Here is a 22,198-nt window from a genome sequence, read left to right as displayed (position 1 = left end):
TGCCTAGGATGCCAGAAGGTCCAAAACGCCCCACCACAAAGCCCTCTACATCCATGGGAGTGGCCCTCATCTCCATGGCAAAGGGTACACATCGACTTTGCTGGTCCATTTATGGATTCAATGTTCTTAATCGCGGTTGATGCACACTCCAAGTGGCCGGAGGTAATAAAGATGTCCTCCACCACCACGGAAAAAACCATCACAGTATTAAGGACCATATTTGCCAGGAATGGGCTGCCTGAACAGATCTGTTCTGATAATGGACCGCAATTTGTGTCAGAAGAATTCAGGAAGTTCTTAAAAAAACAATGGGGTTAAGCACTACACGTCCGCCCCATACCATCCCGCCACCAATGGATTGGCTGAAAGGTTTGTCCAGACCTTCAAGAAGGCCATAAAGGCCATGGGTAATGAAGACCTAAATCTACAGCATAAGGTAGATAACAACTTGTTTGCATACAGGAATGCAACATGTGGTTACAAACCAAACTCCCGCCATGATGTTCTTCAATAGATGCCTAAGATGTCGGCTGGATTTGATCAAGCCAAACATCAGAAGGGACGTGGAGAACCGGCAATTTCAAGGCATGAATGAAAGGCCAACTAGAACCTTCCAGATAGGTCAACAAGTTTTGGCCCGGGACTACCGTACCGAGAAATGGCAGCCTGGAACTATTTGCACACGACTAGGACCGCTGATGTACACCGTGGACATTGGAGAAAGCATAATAAGGTGCCATGCTGACCAGATCATAGAGTCATCCGAAAAGGGACACCCTACACCACAACTCTATACGCCTAATGATGAAGCAGAGATACCCATAGTATCTACCTCCGATCCGGTGATACTGGAACCAGATGAACCCGACACTGGCATTCAAGCCGAATCGACCTTGCCAAAAGAACCTACTACACCACCAAAAACTACTACACCACCGAGGCGTTATCCAGACCGAGTCAGGAAGCCTCCAGAGAGACTGACTTATACGTGATTAACTGCTGCGAATGTGTAGATTCTTGTTCTTGTAACATGTTAATTAATGATAACATTTTAAGTAATGTATTGGTTGTCTAAAAGGGGAGGAATTGTGGTGTATGTGCCTTTAAGAGCCCCTGTGCACTGTAATGCTGGTAATGGCCACTCGGGCTATATAAGCCTGTATAGTGTCTTGTATCTGTTAGTTCACCTCCAGACTTTGTTCAGTAAACACCTGTAAACCAACTCCTGCATTCCGTGTCTTCATTAACACACGGATACAACACAAGGGGGTAGAAGTTATGCTGCAGCTGTACAAAACCCTGGTTAGACCACACCTGGAGTATGGTCAGCAGTTCTGGACACCACACCTTAGGAAGGACAGCTTAAGAAAACGAATATTGAATCAGGGACTGACACTCACCAAAATAACCTTAATGAAGAATTCCCTGGTTTCCCCCTCATCTTTCTCAAATAGCAGCGTGATATGTGCAATTTTTTAATCTAAAGGAGCAGCTCTTGAATGGAGAGAACCTTGCAAGATTATAGTTAGGGCACCTGTAATGTTCTTGCCTACTTCCTTCTAACCCTGGGATGGAAACCATCTTGGAGGGAGTGCAGCGTAGGTTTACCAGAATGATACCTGGACTCCAAGGGTTAAATTGCGAGGAGACATTGCACAAACTAGGGTTGTATTCCCTGGAATTTAGATGGATAAGGGGTAATTTGATTGAAGTTTTGAAGATGTTAAGGGGAACTGATAAGGTAGATAGAGAGAAACTATTTCCACTGGTTGGGGAGTCTAGGACTAGGGGACATAACCTAATAGTGCCAGACCTTTCAGAAGTGAAGTTGGGAATCACTTCTACACAAAGGGTGGTAGAAGTTTGGAACACTCTTCTGCAAACGGAAATTGGTGCTAGGTCAATTGTTAATTTTAAATCGGAGATTGATAGCTTTTTGTTAACCAAAGGTATTGAGGGATATGGGGCAAAGGTGGGTATATGGAGTTAGGTCGCAGATCAGCCATGATCTCATTGAATGGCGGAACAGGCTCTATGGCCTACTCCTGTTCCTATGTTCCTGTTTTAGATTCCTCTCCCCCAGCTGTTCCAGTATAGGCTGTGGGATGGTGCTGGTACTGATCGAGTGCCTCTTTCCTTGTTGGATGAAGACTCCTGTTTGGGAGCTGGATTATCCTAGAATATTTATAATGCAATCTCCCGGTAGCATTTGCTTGCTTGCTTCTCACTGTAGAAAGGGGACAGCACTGACGTCATCCCATGGCCGGGCCTGCTATGAATGGATGCAGGGAGACCGTGGGGCAACAGGTTTGCTAAGGCTCCAAGTAAGGGAAGTGTCTGCTAATTGCCAGCAGACAATTGCTTTTGAAACCAGGTGATGTACTTCTGGATGATGAACTGGATCTTATTCAATGATATTTTAATGTCACTTCCCCGCTTCCTATTTTCGACATTGTTTGCCCAGCTGAGAGGGGAATGCAGATGCCCCTCTCCCAGTGGTCCCAAGTGCTTTTGAGCCAGTCACTGGGAGAACTTGCCTACTGCTTTCCCTTACTTGTTTCTGCACTAATTACACCGTAGGGTGCTGGTGAATAATAAATGCACATCCCATTGCTGCACTGTCTGGTAAAAGTGGAGCGTGTTGTGTAAAATGTATTTTGAGGTCACACACCTGTGGTAGTTCACACTCTAGATCAGGTTTTTCTTTTTGTTTTGCGGTCAGCTTTAATTAAAAAAGAAATGAAGCTCGGCTTTGACAGACTGAAGAAATCTCAAACCGTGGAATCGGCAAATGTGAGTGAGGTTCCTGGAGCAAAAGGAAGTTGCTCACCAGAGTGTAAACACAATGCCCCACCTCCCTCCCAGATAGCCAGTGAGTTTAAGGTATGTTTCATTCCCAAGGTCTAAATGTGATTAAAAATGGAAAATTGGTTCAATATACAACATGGTTTCATAAAATAACGTTACTAAAAAGCAACTTAACCCCTGATTTTTTTCTCCATGTCCATTTCTACAGAAGCGGAATAAATTTGATGTGTAATGTGGGAACTTTTAGTTATGTAGTTTCTGTATTACATACACAAACTGTTACAAGGGACTATGATTTATGTTTAGTTTCCTGCAAATTGATTTTCGTGGCATGTAATTTAACAATTTATTGATATCGGTTGACTGGGGTGGGAATTGTCTGGAAGGAGTTAGTTGGCCTGATGGTGTTTTGAATTGATGTTTCTGCAATGGTTTGGAGTCTTTCTGCATTGATACTGAGTTCCTTACTGAACAAACAGTGGGGGTGGGGATATGTAGAAAAAAACTTTCCTGCGCAGGCTATTTGCAAGACCAGTTGCAATAGTGGGACTGTTCTACCTCCTGCATCACAACCTTGGTCTTGTTCTGAATGGTTACCATGATGCAGATAAACTTGTGTACCTGCGCTCTGTCTCTGCCTAACATTTCATTCTGCATGATAGTGAGGACTTATGGACGTTGTAGCAGAAGACAGAAGTGAGTCCTGCCTTATTTAGGCCCTCCACTGTGTGTCCACATTCAATTTGATCTTGGAAAAACAGCAGCACTTGGCCCCACTGGAGCTTGAGCTGTTTTACATTGCAGGGCCCATGTGCTTCCTGAGAATGGGCATCATCTTGTTAGAGGCCTCAGTGGGTGAATGCACGATATCCCGAGCCACATATTAAAGGTTATTAGTTGGGGTGGTGGTGGCAATGGAAAGATCTACCAGGGTTCCTTCCAATGAGTCCTATTGAATTGGAAATCATGCATGTACATTGGGTTAGGGAAGCAGTGCTTTCCATGCTCAACATAGGAGCAGGAGTAGGCCATTCGACCCCTCGAGCCTGCTCCGCCATTCAATGCGATCATGGCTGATCATCCAAGTTCATTCCCCACCAGGACGGCCTTCGGGCGCTCTGTTTCTTCCTTGAACAGAGGCCCAACCAGTCCCCATCCACCACCACCCTCCTCCGCCTGGCTGAACTTGTTCTCACATAGAACAACTTCTCCTTTGACTCCACTCACTTCCTCCAAATTAAAGGTGTTGCTATGGGAACCCGCATGGGCCCTAGCTATGCCTGCCTGTTCATGGGACATGTGGAACATTCTTTGTTCCAGTCCTACTCGGGTCCTCTCCCACACCTCTTTTTCCGGTACATCGATGACTGTATTGGTGCCGTTTCCTGCTCTCGCCCTGAACTGGATAAGTTCATTCACTTTACTTCCAATTTCCACCCTGCCCTCACCTTCACATGGTCCATCTCCGACTCTTCCCTTCCCTTCCTTGACTTCTCCGTCTCCATTTCTGGCGATCGGCTTTCAACAAACATCCACTACAAGCCCACCGACTCCCACAGCTACCTGGACTACGCTTCCTGTAAAGACTCTATTCCTTTCTCCCAGTTTCTCCGTCTCCGCCGCGTCTGTTCTGACGATGCCACCTTCCATACTAGTGCTTCTGACATGTCTTCCTTTTTCCTCAACCGAGGATTCCCCTCTACCGTGGTTGACACGGCCCTTGACCGTGTCCGCTCTATTTCCCGCACTTCTGCTCTCACCCCTGCCCCTCCCTCCCAGAACCACGATAGGGTTCCCCTTGTCCTCACCTTTCACCCCACCAGCCTCCACATTCAACGGATCATCCTCCGCCATTTCTGCCACCTCCAACGTAACCTCGAGGAACAGCACCTCATCTTTCGATTGGGCACTTTGCAGCCTGCCGGACTCAACATTGAGTTCAACAATTTCAGATAATTATCCCTGCCCCCATTTTTCATGCAGTATGATTTTTGCCATTCCCATTTGCAACATTTTATCTTTCCTGCCTCTTACAATAGTACAGGATGTTCTTTCTATTTCTCCCTCCCCTCCTAACCCCCCCCCCCCCCGTCTCTGCACCTGCTTAATATCTGTTACATCTCCAGCTTTTTCCAGTTCTGATGAAGGGTCCCAGACCTGAAACGTTAACTCTGTTTCTCTCTCCACGGATGCTGCCTGGCCTGCTGAGTATTTCCAGCATCCGCAGTATTTTGCAATTATATTATCCAAGTTCAGTACCCTGTCCCTGCTTTCTCCCCATACCCCTTGATCCCTTTAGCCTTAAGAAATATATCTAACTCTTTCTTGAATATATTTAATGAATTGGCCTCAACTGCCTTCTGTGGTAGAGAATTCCACAGGTTCACCACTCTCTGGGTGAAGAAATTCCTCCTCATTTCTGTCGTAAATGGCTTACCCCTTATACTTAGACTGTGACTCCTGGTTCTGGACTCCCCCGCCATCGGGAACATCCTTCCTGCATCTAGTCTGTAGTCCTGTTAGAATTTTATACGTTTCAATGAGATCCCCTCTCATTCTCCTAAACTCTAGCGAATATAAGCCTAATCGACTCAATCTCTCTTCATACGTCATTCCTGCTATCCCAGGTATCAGTCTGGTGAATCTTCACTGCACTCCCTCCATGGCAAGAACATCCTTCCTCAGATAAGGTGACCAAAACTGCACACAATACTCAAGGTGTGGTCTCACCAAGGCCCTGTACAACTGCAGCAAGACATCTTTGCTCCTGTACTCTAATCCTCTCGCTATGAAGGCCAGCATACCATTTGCCGCCTTAACCGCCTGCATGCTTACCTTCAGCGACTGGTGCACAAGGACACCCAGGTCTCGTTGCACTTCCCCTTCTCCCAATCTATTGCCGTTCAGATAATCTGTCGTCTTGTTTTTGCCACCAAAGTGGATAACCTCGCATTTATCCACATTATACTGCATCTGCCCAATCACCCAACCTGTCCAAATCATACTGGAGTTTCTCTGCATCCTCCTCACAGCACACACGCCCACCTAGCTTTATGTCATCTGCAAACTTGGAGATATGACATCTAGTTCCCTCGTCTAGATCATTAATATATATTGTGAATAGCTGGGGTCCTAGCACCGATCCCTGCGGTACCCCACTAGTCACTGCCTGCCACTCTGAAAAAGACCTGTTTATTCCAACTCTTTGCTTCCTGTCTGCCAACCAGTTCTCTATCCAAGTCAGTACCTTACCCCCAATCTCTTTTATGCGGGACCTTATTGAAAGCCTTCTGAAAGTCCAAATACACTGGTTCTCCCTTATCTATTCTACCAGTTACATCCTCAAAAAATTCCAGATTAGTCAAGCATGATTTACCTTTTGTAAATCCATGTTGACTTTATCCGATCCTGTCACTGTTTTCCAAGTGCTCTGCTATTACATCTTTTATAATGGACTCCAGCATTTTCCCCACTACCGATGTCAGGCTTACTGGTCTATAATTCCCCATTTTCTCTCTACCACCTTTTTTAAATAGTGGGGTTACATTAGCTAACCTCCAATCCATGGGAACTATTCCAGAGTTTATAGAATTTTGGAAGATGACCAGCAATGCATCTACTATTTCTAGGGCCACTTCCTTAAGTACCCTAGGATGTAAATTATCAGGCCCTGGGGATTTATTGGCCTTCAATCCTGTCAATTTACCGAACACCATTTCCCTACAAATACTGATTTCATTCAATTCCTCCCCCTCATTGGACCCTATGTTCCTCGAAATCTCTGGAAGGTTATTTGTGTCCTCCTTTGTGAAGACAGAACCAAAGTATGTATTTAATTGGTCTGCCATTTCTTTGTTCCCCATTATAAATTCCCTGATTCTGACTGCAAGGGACCTACGCTTGACTTCACCAATCTTTTTCTCCACATATCTATAGAAGCTTTTACAGTCAGTTTTTATGTTCCCTGCAAGCTTTCTCTCATTCTATTTTCCCCCTCTTAATTAATCCCTTTGTCCTCCTTTGCTGAATCCTAAACTGCTCCCAATCCTCAGTTTTGCTGCTTGTTCTGGCCAATTTATATGTCCTCTCCTTGGATCTTATGCTATCCCTAATTTCCCTTGTTAGCCACGGTTGAGTCACCTTTTTTGTTTTATTTTTATGCCAAACAGGGATGAACAAATTCTATAGTTCATCCATGCGATCTTTAAATGTTTGCCATTGCCTGTCCACCGTCAACCGCTTAAGTAACTTTCCCCAATCCATCCTAGCCAACTCGCGCCTCATACCATCGTAGTTTCCTTTATTTAAATTCAGGACCCTAGTCTCTGAGTCAACCAACTACTTCATTCTCCATCTTCATGAAGAATTCTATCATATTATGATCGCTCCTCCCCAAGGGGCCTCGCACAACAAGATTGCTAATCAATCCTTTCTCATTACATAATACCCAGTCTAAGATGGCCTGATCTCTAGTTGGTTCCTCGACATATTGGTCCAGGAATTCCTCCTCCACAGTATTGTTACTAATTTGGTTAGCCCAAAGTCACCCATGATAACTGCTGTGCCCTTACTGCACATGATATACCTATCAATTCATCCAATGAAAAGCGACGAGTTAAGATAGTAACTATAGGTTTTTATTGGCTAAATAACAGAGCCCACCCTCGTGGGTGATCGGGTCCAACAAGGAGGAATACCAGCCAGTCGACCACCTTTATACCTGGGCAAGCAGGCGGAGCCATGGGCGGAGTCAGCTGTGGTCAGCCCAGGTATAACAGCGTGACAAGAGGTGACCTTGTGTAGTGATACAACAGTGTAAACAGTGATAACCATAGTGTAACGATAGTGAACGATAAGTGGTTTACCACATTCACCCCTTGTTTAAATTTTAGTCCGACGGGGTGAAGTGTACTACCAGTTCGGGTATGTCAGTCTGTCCGGAGGCCTCGTAAGTCTTTCTGATCGGCGCAGCAGCGGCGGCGGTGGTGCAGTGTCCGATGTTAATGCTGGTGTCTGCGTGGTCGACGAAGGCTCGTGGGGTTCCGGCATGCCGTCTACCTGGGCTGGATTTGGGGGGGTGGGTAACGGTGGTGTCTCAGGGGTGCCCAAGGGTGCAAGGTCTCTTGAGACTGTGTCCTCCCGCCCGTCTGGGTATGCCACATAGGCGTACTGGGGGTTGGCGTGCAGGAGGTCCACCCTCTCGACCAGGGGGTCCGTTTTATGGGCCCTCACGTGCTTTCGCAGCAAGACGGGCCCCGGAGAAGTCAGCCATGTTGGTAGCGAGGTTCCCGTAGTCGATTTCCTGGGGAAAACAAACATTCGTTCGTGGGGGGTGGCGTTAATGGCCGTGCAAAGCAGTGACCGGATGGAATGCAGCGCTGCCGGGAGGACTTCCTGCCAGCGAGAGGCTGGGAGGCCCTTCGACTTTAAGGCTAAGAGAACGGCCTTCCAGACAGTCGCGTTCTCTCTTTCCACCTGGCCGTTCCCTCGGGGGTTGTAGCTGGTGGTCCTGCTTACAGCAATACCTCTCGCTAGTAGGAACTGGCGAAGTTCCTCGCTCATGAAGGATGAGCCCCGGTCGCTATGTATATAGTTCGGGAACCCGAACAAGGCGAAGAGGTCGTTCAGGCATTTGATGACCGTGGTACTGGTCATGTCTGGGCAGGGGAAGGCAAAGGGGAAACGGGAGTACTCGTCAATGATGTTGAGGAAGTACACATTACGATCAGAGGACGGGAGGGGCCCCTTAAAATCGATGCTCGAAGGGGCGGGTGGCCTTGATCAGGCTTGCTCTGTCCGGCCTAAAGAAATGCGGTTTGCATTCGGCACAGGTTTGGCAGTTCCTGGTCATGGTCCTGACCTCCTCGATGGAGTAGGGCAGGTTGCGGGCCTTAATGAAGTGGTAAAGTCTGGTGACCCCGGGGTGGCAGAGGTCGTTGTGGAGGGTCTGCAGTCTATCAATTTGCGCGTTGGCGCATGTACTTCGTGATAGAGCATCTGGGGGTTCGTTCAGTTTACCAGGCCGGTACAAGATATCATAATCATAGGTGGAGAGCTCGATTCTCCACCTCAAGATCTTGTCGTTCTTGATTTTGCCCCTCAGCTTGTTATTAAACATAAGCGACCGAACGCTGGTCGGTGAGGAGGGTAAATCGTTTGCCTGCCAGGTAATGCCTCCAGCGTCGTACTGCCTCCACGATCGCCTGGGCCTCCTTCTCGACCGAAGAGTGTCGGATCTCAGGGCCCTGGAGGGTCCTTGAGAAGAAGGCCACAGGTCTCCCCGCCTGGTTAAGGGTTGCAGCTAGGGCGAAATCGGATGCATCGCTCTCCACTTGGAAAGGGATAGACTTATCCACCGCGTGCATTGTGGCCTTAGCAATGTCTCCCTTTATGAGGGAGAAGGCTGCGCACGCTTCTGCCGTCGGGGGGAAGGAGGTGGACTTCATGAGGGGTCTGGCTTTGTCCGCATAATTCGGCACCCATTGGGCATAGTAGGCGAAGAGCCCCAGGGTTCTCTTCAGCGCCTTTGGACAGTGGGGGAGGGGGCGCATTCTTTCGGGGTCGGGGCCGATGACTCCGTTCTCTGCTACGCAGTCGAGGATGGCAAGACGCGGGGTGTTAAACACACATTTCTCCTTATTGTAAGTGAGGTTCAGCCGTTGGGCCGTACGGAGGAATTTCTCCAGATTAACATCGTGGTCCTGCTGGTCGCGGCCGCAGATGGTGACGTTATCTAGATAAGGGAACGTGGCCTGCAGCCCGTTCTGGTCAACCATCCGGTCCATCTCCCTTTGGAAGACCGAAACCCCGTTGGTGACGCCGAAGGGAACCCTAAGGAAGTGGTAGAGGCGGCCATTCGCCTCGAAGGCGGTATACTGGCGGTCCTCAGGGCGGATAGGGAGTTGGTGATAGGCCGACTTAAGGCCGATAGCAGAGAATACCCGGTACTGTGCAATCTGATTGACCATATCAGATATGCGGGGAAGGGGGTATGCGTCCAGCTGGGTGTACCGGTTTATGGTTTGGCTGTAGTCGATGACCAGGCGGTTTTTATTGCCGGTCTTAACAACTACGACCTGGGCACGCCAGGGGCTGTTGCTCCTCTCGATGATGCCCTCCTTCAGGAGACGCTGCACCTCAGAGCTAATAAAAGCTCTGTCCCCGGCGCTGTACCGCCTGCTCTTGGTGGCGACGTGTTTACAGTCGCGGGTGAGGTTAGCGAACAGGGAGGGGGGCGGGACCTTGAGGGTGGATAGGCTGCAGGTGGTACGCGGTGGGCGGTTTAAAGGCTGCTGGTTGTCGACTGAGTGGGGGGAGGGGTCCACCGTATGCCAAAGTGACACTTTGAAGGTGGGATTGGAAGTCCAGCCCTAGTAGGACGGCAGCGCAGAGCTGGGGCAGGGCGAGGAGTTTAAAATTTTTATACTCCGTGCCCCTAACCGACAGGGTCACAACACAGTAGCCGCTGATGTCTGTAGAATGGGACCTCGACGCCATCGAGATCCGGTTGCGCGTTGGCCGGACAGTGAGGGAGTAGTGGCTCACCGTGTCTGGATGGATGAAACTCTCCGTGCTTCCGCTGTCGAACAGGCAGGTCGTGGCATGGCCGTTTACTTTGATGTCCATCATGGACTTGGACAGGTGATGCGGGCGAGCTTGGTCCAGTGTGACGGAGGCTAGTGTATGGCTGAGCGAGCTGCTGTAGTCTGCGGGTGAGGCGGTGGTCGGGTCTGGAGACAAGGTGGCGGTCGAGTGTGGTGGACAAAATGGCGGCGCCCACGACGTTGGATAAAATGGCGGAGAAGATGGCCGCCCCCACAACTCACATGAGGCACTGCTGGCGTCGGTGGCCTTGATCAAAGATGGCCGCCCCACGACTCACACGAGGGGATACTGGCATCTGTGGCCTTGATGAAAGATGGCCGCCCCCACAACTCTCATGAGGCACTGCTGGCGTCTGTGGCTCTCCCCCTGCAGGCCTTCGCGAAGTGGCCTTTCTTGTGGCAGTCGGAGCAAGTCGCGTTTCTTGCAGGGCAGCGCGTCCTCGGGTGTTTCGCCTGGCCACAGAAGAAGCAGCCAGCGGCCCGATCGCGGGGCTCCGATGTCGCAGCCGGTACCGGGGGTGGCGGTCCCGATCGGTTCTGGGACGCCGACGCTGAGGTAGGTCCCAGAGGCGGCGGTGCGAGGGGTATTGCGGCCGGGGTCGGGCCCGAGTCCCAGGGTCGCGCAGCACAGTACCTGGAGTACGCCTCGAGGTCCCGATGGGCCACTTCCAGAGAGCGAGCGAGGGCTGCAGTTGTGTTCAGGTCGAGGTCCTTTGATTCGAGCAGTCTTTGCCGTGAGTAGTCGGACCGAAGGCCTCGCGGATATTCCCTTCAGTATTTTCTGCAGCCGTTACAGCTTTAAAGTCACAGTCCCTGCCGAGTGTTTGTAGTGCCCGTAAAAATTCATCTACAGACTCTCCTGGCTGTTGCGAGCGGGATCTTAGGAGATGTCTGGCATACATAGAGTTTACCGGGCTCCGGTACTGCTCTTTCAGCAGGTTGAGGGCGTCCTCGTATGTAGCAAGGTCCCGGATGAATGCAAATACTTTAGGGTTCACCTGGGCGGTCAGAACTCTTAGTTTGGATCCCGAAGGCACGCCAGATTCTTCCCGGTAGGATTCGAAACAGCTCAGCCAGTGTTCGAAGTCGAGGGCTGAGTTCGCTGCCTGTGGGTTTAGATCCAGGTACGGCGGTCGGAGGGCTCGCAGCCAGGCCGGCTGCTGTGGCTGGCCGTTTGGCTGCTCCGATCCACTCATTTCAAAATTTAGCCAATAAAATTGATATACCTATCAATTCATCCAATGAAAAGCGACGAGTTAAGATAGTAACTATAGGTTTTTATTGGCTAAATAACAGAGCCCACCCTCGTGGGTGATCGGGTCCAACAAGGAGGAATACCAGCCAGTCGACCACCTTTATACCTGGGCAAGCAGGCGGAGCCATGGGCGGAGTCAGCTGTGGTCAGCCCAGGTATAACAGCGTGACAAGAAGTGACCTTGTGTAGTGATACAACAGTGTAACGATATAAACAGTGATAACCATAGTGTAACGATAGTGAACGATAAAAGTGGTTTACCACAGCACACGTCTCTGATTTCCCGTTTAATGCATCCCCAACCTCAGCATTACTGTTTGGGGGTTTGTATACAACTCCCACTAACAAATTGCGTGCTGGTTTCACCCTCAATGAACGGTTGGCCAAGAGACTGGAAGGCTTTTGGTGTCCATGGAACTGTATCCCAGTGGGAGAGGGAAGAAAATTGGAGTGGGCAGCAATAATGAAGTACAGGAGGGACACAGGTTCAACTTTATAAATCCTGAGTTCCTTATCTCAACAAATGGAGGCCTAAGCATTGGTCACTAACTAAACCAGTCAGTCTGACACTTGGGGAAAGGAATGTATGCCTTCTAATGCAGTAAGTTTTTACTGAAATATTTGGTAGATGTGGTTTGGAAGCCCATAGCCTAATTTGCTGTGTATTCTCTCCTTTTCATAGGAGCTGTTGAGTATTACACTGGGTCCCAGGCACAGCGATGAAACCGTGGACCACAAACAACTTGATGACTTATTAAGAAGGTTAAGCCAAACGCTAAGATGTAGGCAGGTGAGAATTTTTATTCAAAGATATCCATTTAATAAGATGCATTCCCAGGGCACTGTTGCCTCACAGCGCCAGGGACCCGGGTTCGAATCCGGCCTCGGGTGACTGTCTGTGTGGAGTTTGCACATTCTCCCCGTGTTTGCGTGGGTTTCCTCCGGGTGCTCTGGTTTCCTCCCACAGTCCAAAGATGTGCGGGATAGTTTGATTGGCTATGATAAATTGTCCCTTAGTGTTAGGGGATTAAATACGTGGGGTTACGTGTTGGTGTCGGGGTTACGGGGATCGGGTGGGATATGTGTCGGTGCAGGCTCGATGGGCCGAAATGGCCTCTATCTGCACTGTGGGGTTTCTGTGATTCTGTGACTCTGATTTATGCCTGTGATTCCCGATGAGTGATAAATCCCAATTTTAGCCACACTGTTGTAGGAAATGCAGAATCTTGATGCTTCCCCTGAAAGTGGTGGTTGGGAGAGGCTCCAGGCCTGCCTTGCTCTTCTTGGTGGCCAGTTATAGAATGGTAGACAGTAGCATAGAGCAAGTCACTTCATGGTTTCTTGAACCAGGATTATAACTGGCATGAACAATTCTCAGGAGGGAATAGGTCAGTTTTATAAACAAAAGTCAAGCTGGTCTGTGTTCATTATTCTCAAGAAATTGATGAGTAATTTAACTTGGCAACTCAAGCTAGGAATTCTACCAACCAGCATCTCATTTCTAGAATAGAATTTAGAATCTTGATTGGACTGCTCTTTGAGTACTGTGCAGAGTTTTGGGGCTGGATTTTACCTGCTGAGACAAGTTGGGGGCGGGATTGCTGCCTGCCGGGTTCTAGTCCCGCCCTCGGCGACGTCCGACGCTATTTTCCCGATTGGCCTTGTTAAGCCCGCCCATTAAGGGAAAGCCAGTGTCATGATCTGTCAGTGTTTGACAGCATTGAGGTGCTGTCAAACACTGTACAAAGGTGAGCCCTTGTACCCAGGCTCTCCAATGACTCCTTAGGATAAAACAGATGGCAGGTGAGGTTACAGAAGCGATCTGTCACTTCTCCCAATGAGGTGAGGCCACACAAACACTTCAAAGCTTGTCACCTACAGAAAAATCTAAACACATTAAAAATGACTTTCCCAACATCTCACCTCTGATACTCACCAGTGTCCCATTGGATCCTTCATACCACTTCTGCAGCTGTCATCTATACACAAACATTACAATAGACCCACAGCACACCTCACTTACCCTGGCGGGGTTCCCGACGTCAGGAAGCTTGCAGCAGAAGTCTCAAAATGGGGAAATTGAATCTGTTAACGGGCAGTTAAGTGGCTATAATCCTCTTCCCGCCGCTTGGAGTCAGGTCCCTGCGCAAATCGGGGACCCGACTCCAAGGAAGATTGTTTGGAGGCGGGTTGGGAGCTTGTTCGAGAGCCACTCCAATTCTTTTTGATTTTGCCAGCAGTCCTGCCTCCAAAAGGCTGGTAAAATCCAGCCCCTGGTCTCCATATTATGAAAGGAATATAGAGGCACTGGAGAAGGTGCAAAAAAAGATTTACAAGGATGATAACCAGAACTGAGAGGTTATAATCAGGAAAGATAGAACAGGCTGAGGGGTGACTTGATAGAGGTGTTTGGTAAGATTGTGAAAAGGTTTGATGGGGTAGACCAGTCACGAATAAATCCAATAGGGAATTCAGGAGAAACTTCTTTACCCAGAGAGTGGTTAGAATGTGGCATTTGCTACAACATGGAGTAGTTGAGGTGAATAGCATAGATGCATTTAAGGGAAGCTAGATAAGTACATGAGGGAGAAAGGATGTGTTGACAGGGTGAGATGAAGTACGGTGGGAGGAGGCTTGTGTGGAGCATAAACACCAGCAGAGACCAGTTTGGCTGAATGGCCTGTTTGTATGCTGCTTCTATGTAGTAATTCCCTCATCACTTTATTATGAAACTGAAGGGGTGGCACTTGTGGTGAGCTGTGACTTTATTTTTTTGCAGTACATCTGTCCAGTAATTGAACAGGCCCTTGCCAAATATACTGTGGAGCTCGCTTCTCTGTTGGGTAATTAAAAAAACTTTTATTTTTTCCACTTTCTTGTATTTCTTCCATCTTCAGCTGTAAGCTTTTTCACGTACAGATAATACTCATACATTAAAACATTCAGTAACCTGCAGTTGGTGCTGTTATGACTGAGATGAGTTTGTTTATAAACTTGCAGAGTAACATCTGGAGGGAAGCTGTTCATTTGATTTTACGAGTGGAGTAAGTTGTAACAATCTGTAAACTAAAAGGAAGATTTACATTTATATGGCGCCTTTCACAGCCCATGAAGTATTTCTGACATTTTGTAGGCAACTGCGACAGCCAACCTGAGCTCCGTGAAGCCCCACAAACTGCAATGAAAGAAATGAACAGTTCGTCTGTTTGATTTTTTTTGGAGGGATAAATATTGGCTAGTTCGCTGGGAGAACTCCCCTGCTTGTCTTTTGAATTGCGCTGTGGGGTGGTTTACATCTATCCGAGAGCCGACGTGGCCTCTGGTCAATGTCTCAATTGAAAGACGGCACCTCTGACAGTGCAGAACTGGAGTGGCGATTAAGAAATAGGAGCAGGAGTAGGTCATTTGGCCCTGCTCTGCCATTCAATTAGATCATGGCTGATCTTCTACATCAACTCCACTTTCCTGCACTGTCCCTTGATTCCCATAGTATCCAAAAATCTATCGATCTCTGTCTTGAATATACTCAACGACTGAGCATCCACAGCCCTCTCCAAAAATTCACAACCCTTTGAGTGAAGAAATTTCTCCTCATTTCAGTCCTAAATGGCTAACCCCTTATTCTGAGACTGTGATATCTAGTTCTAGACTCTCCAGCCAGGGGAAACAGCCTCTCCGCATCTACCCTGTCAAGCCCTTAATATTTTATGTTTCAATGAGATCACCTCTCATTCTTCTAGACTCTAGGAGTATAGGCCTAGTCTACTTAATCTCTCCTCATAGGATTGAACCCATGATCTGACTCGGAGGCGAGAGTTTTACCTGAGCCATGGCTGACGACTCTAGTAGTCTTCACCAGTGGAACTTCTTTTTGTACATTTACTCTAGTTTGTACTTTACATTGAACCAAAAGCCCATTACATATAGCTTTCCTCTCTGTTTTGAGACTTCAATTTGTGAGGCTGACTCACTCGACTTCAGAGTTAACCAATCTTGGAGGTTTCCTCTGTACACTGTATAATAAAAATCATAATAGAATTTTATTACATGTGGTGCACAGAGGAAATGGTCCCTTTTGTTTTGAAGAATGTACAGCAACGTTGTTGTCTTGTAACAGTAGTGGACTAGTTTGCTCTTGTTCCAAAATAGCTTCAGCTCTACCCAACCGAAGTCTCACCTCTGGTTCTTTTCCACAGCTGCAGGAGAAATTCCACTATCTAACCCTAATATGAAGGATTCCAGAGATCAGGCTTCTCATTGCAAGTCCATCCAGCATTCGCTCAGACTCCTCTTTGCTTTGTGGAAGGATGATTTCCGTGTGCCTGTACCTCTTCAGATAATATTTAGTGAGAAGAACATTTCGTATACAATCGGGGCAAGCAATCGAAAGGTAACTCTGGTCGAGTGCTTTTTAAATACGGCTCGTCCCATTGTGAATGAGTTCACACATACTGTACATGACTCTGGTAGACTTCTGTTTTTCAATTATCTGTCATTTGAACAACAGTTGTGTTAATTATAGTTCAGGGGAGTGGGGAGCTGATCTTGCTGCATTTGGTGACGTGGGCACCGTTAAATGCGATAGGTTTCCTGTGCATTTGGTGAGTAAGGAATATTAAGTGCAGCAGCGCTTAAAGGGTCTCCAGCAATGTTCCCTCTAATTTTATTTTGGGCCGTGTGGCCCATTCAAAATTGCACGCCTGTGTGGTTTTTCCCTTTAAAAGCCCGTGCGCTGGGTGCATGGGGTCTCCAGAGCGCTCCGTGCAGCTTAAAGGGAACATTGGTCTCCAGGATTGTTCACACTGATCATTCGTGGATCGATGAGTAACCTGAAAAACAGATAATGGCCTAGAAATTCAGTTTGTGCCCAAAGAGGGCTTTTGCGCCATTGTGCAAACCTACCGCGATATTTAGCGGGGCGCTAATGGCGGCGTTAGCCAGTAGCGCTGTGCCGCCACCGATGACGTCATCGGTGTGCGCAGCGCCCCGCTGGCCATATTTGGTCGCGACCGGTACACGGGGCCTACCTCTGCCGGTAGTGGGGTGAGTTAAGGTGGAGGTGCGGCCGGCCGCTTTTTCGGCCGCCTGCCCGCAACCCCCCCCCCCCCCCCCCCAGCGGCATTGCCGGCTGTATCCAGAGAGCCCGGCACTCGCGAGCGGGGATCGCGCTGTTGCAGGCACCTCCCCCTTAAGAGGAAGGCCTGCAGTACTGCTGCGGCACTTTGCACGCCGATAACCCCTTGTTTAGCGGCCGGCTTCCACTTGGGGCGCTGAAAATCCCGCTGGCGCAAGTGGCTCCGCACGCAGCGGTAATTCCGGCGCCCAGGCGAGCTGGGCACCCCTAACTGAATTTCTAGGCCAATGTCTCTTATTTTGATTTAGAAATAGTGGCAAAATCCTTGGTAAAGTATTTCAGTTTCATAATAGCAACAGAAGGAATTGTAACAGCACTTTATCTTCAGGACTCAGGCTGAGGAAGCTTCAATCAGAAGTTGTTTTAAGACCCATTGTTTTAGACTGTGCCAAATTAACTCAAAAAATGTCTTGGGGCACATTGCACTGTTGTTATGAAGACTAAGGTAGACAAATTCTTCCAGGTCCTCCTTCCCAAATACAAAAGATATTTTAAATGCTGTGTGGCAATTCTTACAAGTCTGCCAATATGTAACAGAAACTATGAGGGATGGTATGCTATGAATAGATTTCCTATTTTTTAAGATTTGAACAAAGCAGGATACAAAATAACATAGAAGGAATCATGCAGAAACAGCAGTATAGCAACAAAAGCCATCAAGTCCTGTTCTAGAATCCAAGAGAACATGGGAAATTTGTTGTAGAGGGCTCATTTAAATCAGAGTGCAGCCTTTACATAAAAGCCCTAAATCTTTCCTCCTCATGAAATCCAGGACCCTGCCAGAGACTGTCCTGTAACACATCAGTGGATCGGCCCTTTAATATCATACTTCATAAACACATTTTTGAGGCTGTTAAGTTCCCTTCTACTTTCTGAACACTGCACTTTTTATAGGGAAATGCTGGCCAAGTTGAAAAAAAAATGGGTAGAAGTGAATTGTCCAGTCAGATATGAATGTTGGTAACAAGGTGAATATACTGCATTATAATTTAGTTGTCTGAGAGAACTCATTTTTCAAAGCTTTATTAACAATTTCTTCTCCCATTAGTTATGGTGGAATGAGCTCTCGTTTCTAATTAATGGCCTTACTAAGCAGGGGCTGATGAAGACTGTGGAAATAGAGAGTTGCTGGAGGGACCTTTCACAGCAGCCTTGGCCCCAGGTAACGGAGTTTGATTTGTTCTGTTTAGTAAGTGAACCTGTTACGGTGGAGGCCGAATGACAGGGTGGCGAGTTGCGCCTCCATTAATAGAACACCAGAGCTCTTGATTTTTAAAAACACATTTCTCTTGCTTCTTATTCCAGGATTTCAATAATTTGATAGAATCCGTGTTCAGAACTGGCACAGAAAATGGAAGACCAGATGCCGAATGAAGATGTACCGAGTAAAATGGTGTGCTTAGATTAACTTCTACAAAAAAAAACTAGCCTTATTCTTGCAGTATTTTGCCATTCATAAGTGCAATTCATTGGGGGGGGGGGGGGAGATTAAATTTTACTAATGCTGCTAAATTTATTCACTTGTGAATATTTTATGTAGTTCACATTGGACTATTTTTAATAATTGGACCATTTTATATTTTGGTGTAACTAATTCCTGGGATATTGGCCCAGATTTTGCAGTCAACTGCAAACAAACTCTGCTCACTGTTTCATTATATGCTGCCTACAGACTTTTTGTGGACTTCTACACAGTACCATTTCAGTGTGGCAGCCTCTACAGGCAATTTGGGACCTATCCAGCAACAGCGTCTCCTCAACCAGATTGAAGAACCCTTACTGAGACACAGAATCTAAACCAGGAAGTGAAATTCGAATATTAATTCAATATACAGGAAACTTTTTTATCCAGCACTGATGGGACCGGCGTGGTGCCGGTTGATCAAAAAGTCCAGATTACAGAGAGGTATACTTACCAAGGTACAAGAGCCCGAAACACGGCCACTAATATATAGTAAAACTTACCTGAACCTACTCCTGAATTTTGCCGGTTGAAGGAGATTATTTTAACTTCTCTCATCTCTCTAACAATTAAATTCTGAAGGAACGAGACTCCACACTTAAATGGACCAGCCCTAACTTTTTCTGGCTGTTTAGTGAGTACTTCACACCCTTCATGTGTTATGAAGCCAAATCTCATGGTGAGGTACTGGAGGAGCAGGGCAATTTCCACGTTTAACTGTGCATGTGTGGACGCTGCAGTGCAATTTACTGCTAGCCTCAAGTTATTACTACTGCAAAATCTGGGCCAATTATTTACAATCAAGTTCCTACCTTCAAAGTGTGGATAGTGGGAAAGAGGAACCCAAGGTGAGTTGGAAGTTATTGGGAGAGAGAAGAGGTGTGTTCACTTGAGTGATGTAACGTTCCTGTACAAGTGCATATTGTTGCAGATTGAGAATCCAATAGCTTCTGATCAACAGTTGGAGGGGACCTGCTGATCTTTCTACTTAATGAAACTTGTTAATATGGCACCACATCCCAACCGTAATAAAGACATTTTACTTTCACAAACTGTATATTTGAACTCAAAGCATCAAGTATAAATACCATCATATAGAATAATGACCACAAAATATTTATTTATAAAAAAAACAATTCCAATATTAAAAACCTTAATTGTCAAATTTCATGGAATGCTTCAACCAGTTTATATATAAATAAAAGTTCAATTGTGACCTCTGATTTTGCATACAAAAATAAATATCTTAACTGTACATTTTTTAATAAAAACCTAGAACAGCTCAAGCCATTGAGGATCTGTAACTCAACTTGTCCACTAGGAAGGATTGTCTTTTACTTTATCAGGGACTGAGTCAGCAACTGCAACACAGATTCTGTTTAATTTTACAATACAAAAATAGCTGTACAAATTATACACAACCTACTCAGTTACTGACAATGCACAGGTATCCTAAGTTTGAACATGCATAATTGTGGTAAAATGTTTATAAAAACAAAGTGTGTGGCCTGAGCTAGGCAGGGAACAAGTTCTTAAACACAAAGTCTTGTCAGATTACAAATGCAGAGGGGAGGCGGCTGCTCAGTACCTGCCTTGAAAACCGAAAAAGTCAGCAGGAGAGCAAGTTGGCAAGGTTGGCAATGCACAAAGGCTGTCGTTTGGCAACTGACCCCAACAGTCTGCTAGGGAGAGCAGGAGCACCAAGATCCACCTTAAAAACAGAAAAGAATCACCATTTTGGTACCAATTCATTTATAAAATTTCTAATTCTATTTAAACTCTTTACCTGAGTCAAGTAGATAAGTCTTGTTATTTCTTTTCCATTGTGTGTGTCAGGCTGCAGGATCCAGCCACTGGGCAGCATTTCCCCCCGTACAATCTCCTTCACGGGCCGAGGCATCGATTCCTCGTAGATGGACTGCATTGCTAGAATGTACTGTTGGTCCTGGTGAAATAAAGATGGATTTAAACTGTAGGCACACTGCACCTGCTCCCAGCTGGAGTGTAAAGGATAACAGCAAACTCCTCTTCTTGCTGATCAACCACATCTTTTGCATTCCCATCCCTAGCAGCAATGGGAGGAGCTCACTGATTTTTCATCAGAGGCACAGGGTCAATCCCTGGTCTATGCTATGTTGGCAGGGCCCTCTGCCACTGGTATCAGCCAGGGTTTCCACTCCTGATTACTATCTAATGAGCACAGGATCAGTTCAATTTGGCAAAATAGGCAGCCAGCACTCACATGAAGAGCAAGCACTTGGGTGGGCCAGAGAGCAGAGGCCCACTGACTCCATTCCCCAGCAAGAGTTAGGAGAAAAACAGTTTTATGAAATCACAAGGTAGGCTTGGATAAAAAAGGCCCTAGGCAATTTGATCTCATCCTTCATATCAACCCTAATATCCTCCTATTACAGCATTTATCTGTTTCTTAAATGATTTCAGTGTCCTAGTCTGATGGGCACAACTTAACATAAATAGGAGTAGGCCATTAGGCCCTTCAAGCCTGCTCTGCCATTCATTAAGATCATGGCTGATCATTTCCCTCATCTCCACTTTCCTGCACTATCCCTTGTTTCCCTTATTATTCAAAAATCTATCGATCTCTCTCTTGAATATACTCAATGACTCAGCCTCCACAGCCCTCTGGGGTAGAGAATTCCAAAGATTCACAACCCTCAGTGAAGAAATTTCTCCTCATCTCAGTCCTAAATGGCTGACCCTTGGTTCTAGACTCCCCAGCCAGGGGAAACAGCCTTTCAGCATCTACCCTGTCAATCCCTGTAAGAATTTTGTATGTTTCAATGAGATCATCTCTCATTCTTCTAAACTCCAGAGAGTATAGACCCATTCTACTCAATCTCTCCTCATAGGACAACCCTCTCATCCCAGGGATCAATCTAGTGAACCTTTGTTGCACCACCCCTAAGGCATGTATGTCCGTGCTCAAATATGGAGACCAAAACTGTGCACAATACTCCAGGTGTGGTCTCACCAAAGCCCTGTACAATTGTTGTAAGATTTCCTTACTCTTATACTCCAATCCTCTAGCAATAAAGGCCAACATGTCATTTGCCTTCCTAATTGTTTCCTGTACAAGGACGCCTAAATCCATCTGAACATTTAATTTTCTCACCATTTAAAAAATATTCTGTTTTTCTATTCTTCCTGCCAAAGTGAATAACCTCACATTTCCCCGCATTATACTCCATCTGCCACCTTATTGCCCACTCACTTAACCTGTCTATATCCTTTTGCAGGCTCTTTGTGTCATCCTCACAGCTTACTTTCCCATCTAGCTTTATCGTCAGCAAACTTGGATACATTGCACTTGGCCATTTCATCTAAGTCGTTAATATAGATTGTAAATAGCTGAGGCCCAAGCACTGATCCTTGCAGCACCCCACTAGTTACAGCCTGCCGATCTGAAAATGACCCATTTATCCCTACTCTCGGTTTTCTGTCCGTTAACCAATTCTCTATCCACGCTAATAATACCCACAAGCCCTTATCTTGCATAACAAGCTTTTATGTGGCGCCTTTTGGAAATCCAAATATACTGCATCTTAACATCCTCAAAAAAAACTTAACAGATTTGTCAAATATGATTTTCCCTTTCATAAAACCATGCTGACTGCCTAATCATATTATGATTTTCTAATAGTTATCACTTCCTTAATAATGGATTCCTGCATTTTCCCAACAACTGATGTCAGACTAACTGACCTGTAGTTGCCCCGTTTTCTCATTCCCTCCTTTCTTGGATAGTGGGGTTACATTTGCTACCTTCCAATCCGCTGGGATTATTCTAGAATCTAGGGATCACAACCAATGCAGCCACCTCTTTTAGAACCCTAGGATGCAGGCCATCAGGTCCAGGGGATTTGTTGGCTTTTAGTCCCATTAGTTTCTCGAGTGCTTTTTCTCTACTTATAATT

General features: G+C 46.6%; 2 protein-coding genes across 3 annotated transcripts in view; one reads left to right on the top strand and one right to left on the bottom strand.

The window, feature by feature from the left end:
• The window catches only part of cdan1 (codanin 1), a 101,115-nt gene extending 81,800 nt beyond the window's left edge, over nt 1-19,315 (top strand). Inside the window, exons 23-29 of the mRNA XM_086003793.1 lie at nt 2,723-2,883; nt 12,350-12,457; nt 14,447-14,510; nt 15,864-16,057; nt 17,850-17,963; nt 18,107-18,194; nt 18,474-19,315. Coding sequence (XP_085859919.1) covers nt 2,723-2,883; nt 12,350-12,457; nt 14,447-14,510; nt 15,864-16,057; nt 17,850-17,963; nt 18,107-18,175 — 710 coding nt within the window. The 3' untranslated portion in view covers nt 18,176-18,194; nt 18,474-19,315. The remainder of the gene's footprint in view (nt 1-2,722; nt 2,884-12,349; nt 12,458-14,446; nt 14,511-15,863; nt 16,058-17,849; nt 17,964-18,106; nt 18,195-18,473) is intronic.
• Nucleotides 19,316-19,358: 43 nt separating this feature from the next.
• The window catches only part of stard9 (StAR-related lipid transfer (START) domain containing 9), a 284,572-nt gene continuing 281,732 nt past the window's right edge, over nt 19,359-22,198 (bottom strand). For both annotated transcript variants that reach the window (XM_086003792.1, XM_086003791.1), the window contains 2 exons: nt 20,050-20,208; nt 19,359-19,974 (listed from right to left, as the gene is read on the bottom strand). In XM_086003792.1, the coding sequence (XP_085859918.1) occupies nt 19,873-19,974; nt 20,050-20,208 (261 nt within the window). In that variant the 3' untranslated portion in view covers nt 19,359-19,872. The remainder of the gene's footprint in view (nt 19,975-20,049; nt 20,209-22,198) is intronic.

The sequence above is a fragment of the Somniosus microcephalus genome, chromosome 12 (assembly GCF_052327205.1).
Source record: "Somniosus microcephalus isolate GS21.2 chromosome 12, FLI_Smic_1.0, whole genome shotgun sequence".
In the NCBI taxonomy this organism is placed as follows: domain Eukaryota; kingdom Metazoa; phylum Chordata; class Chondrichthyes; order Squaliformes; family Somniosidae; genus Somniosus; species Somniosus microcephalus.
This window is presented reverse-complemented; position numbering and strand designations above follow the sequence as displayed.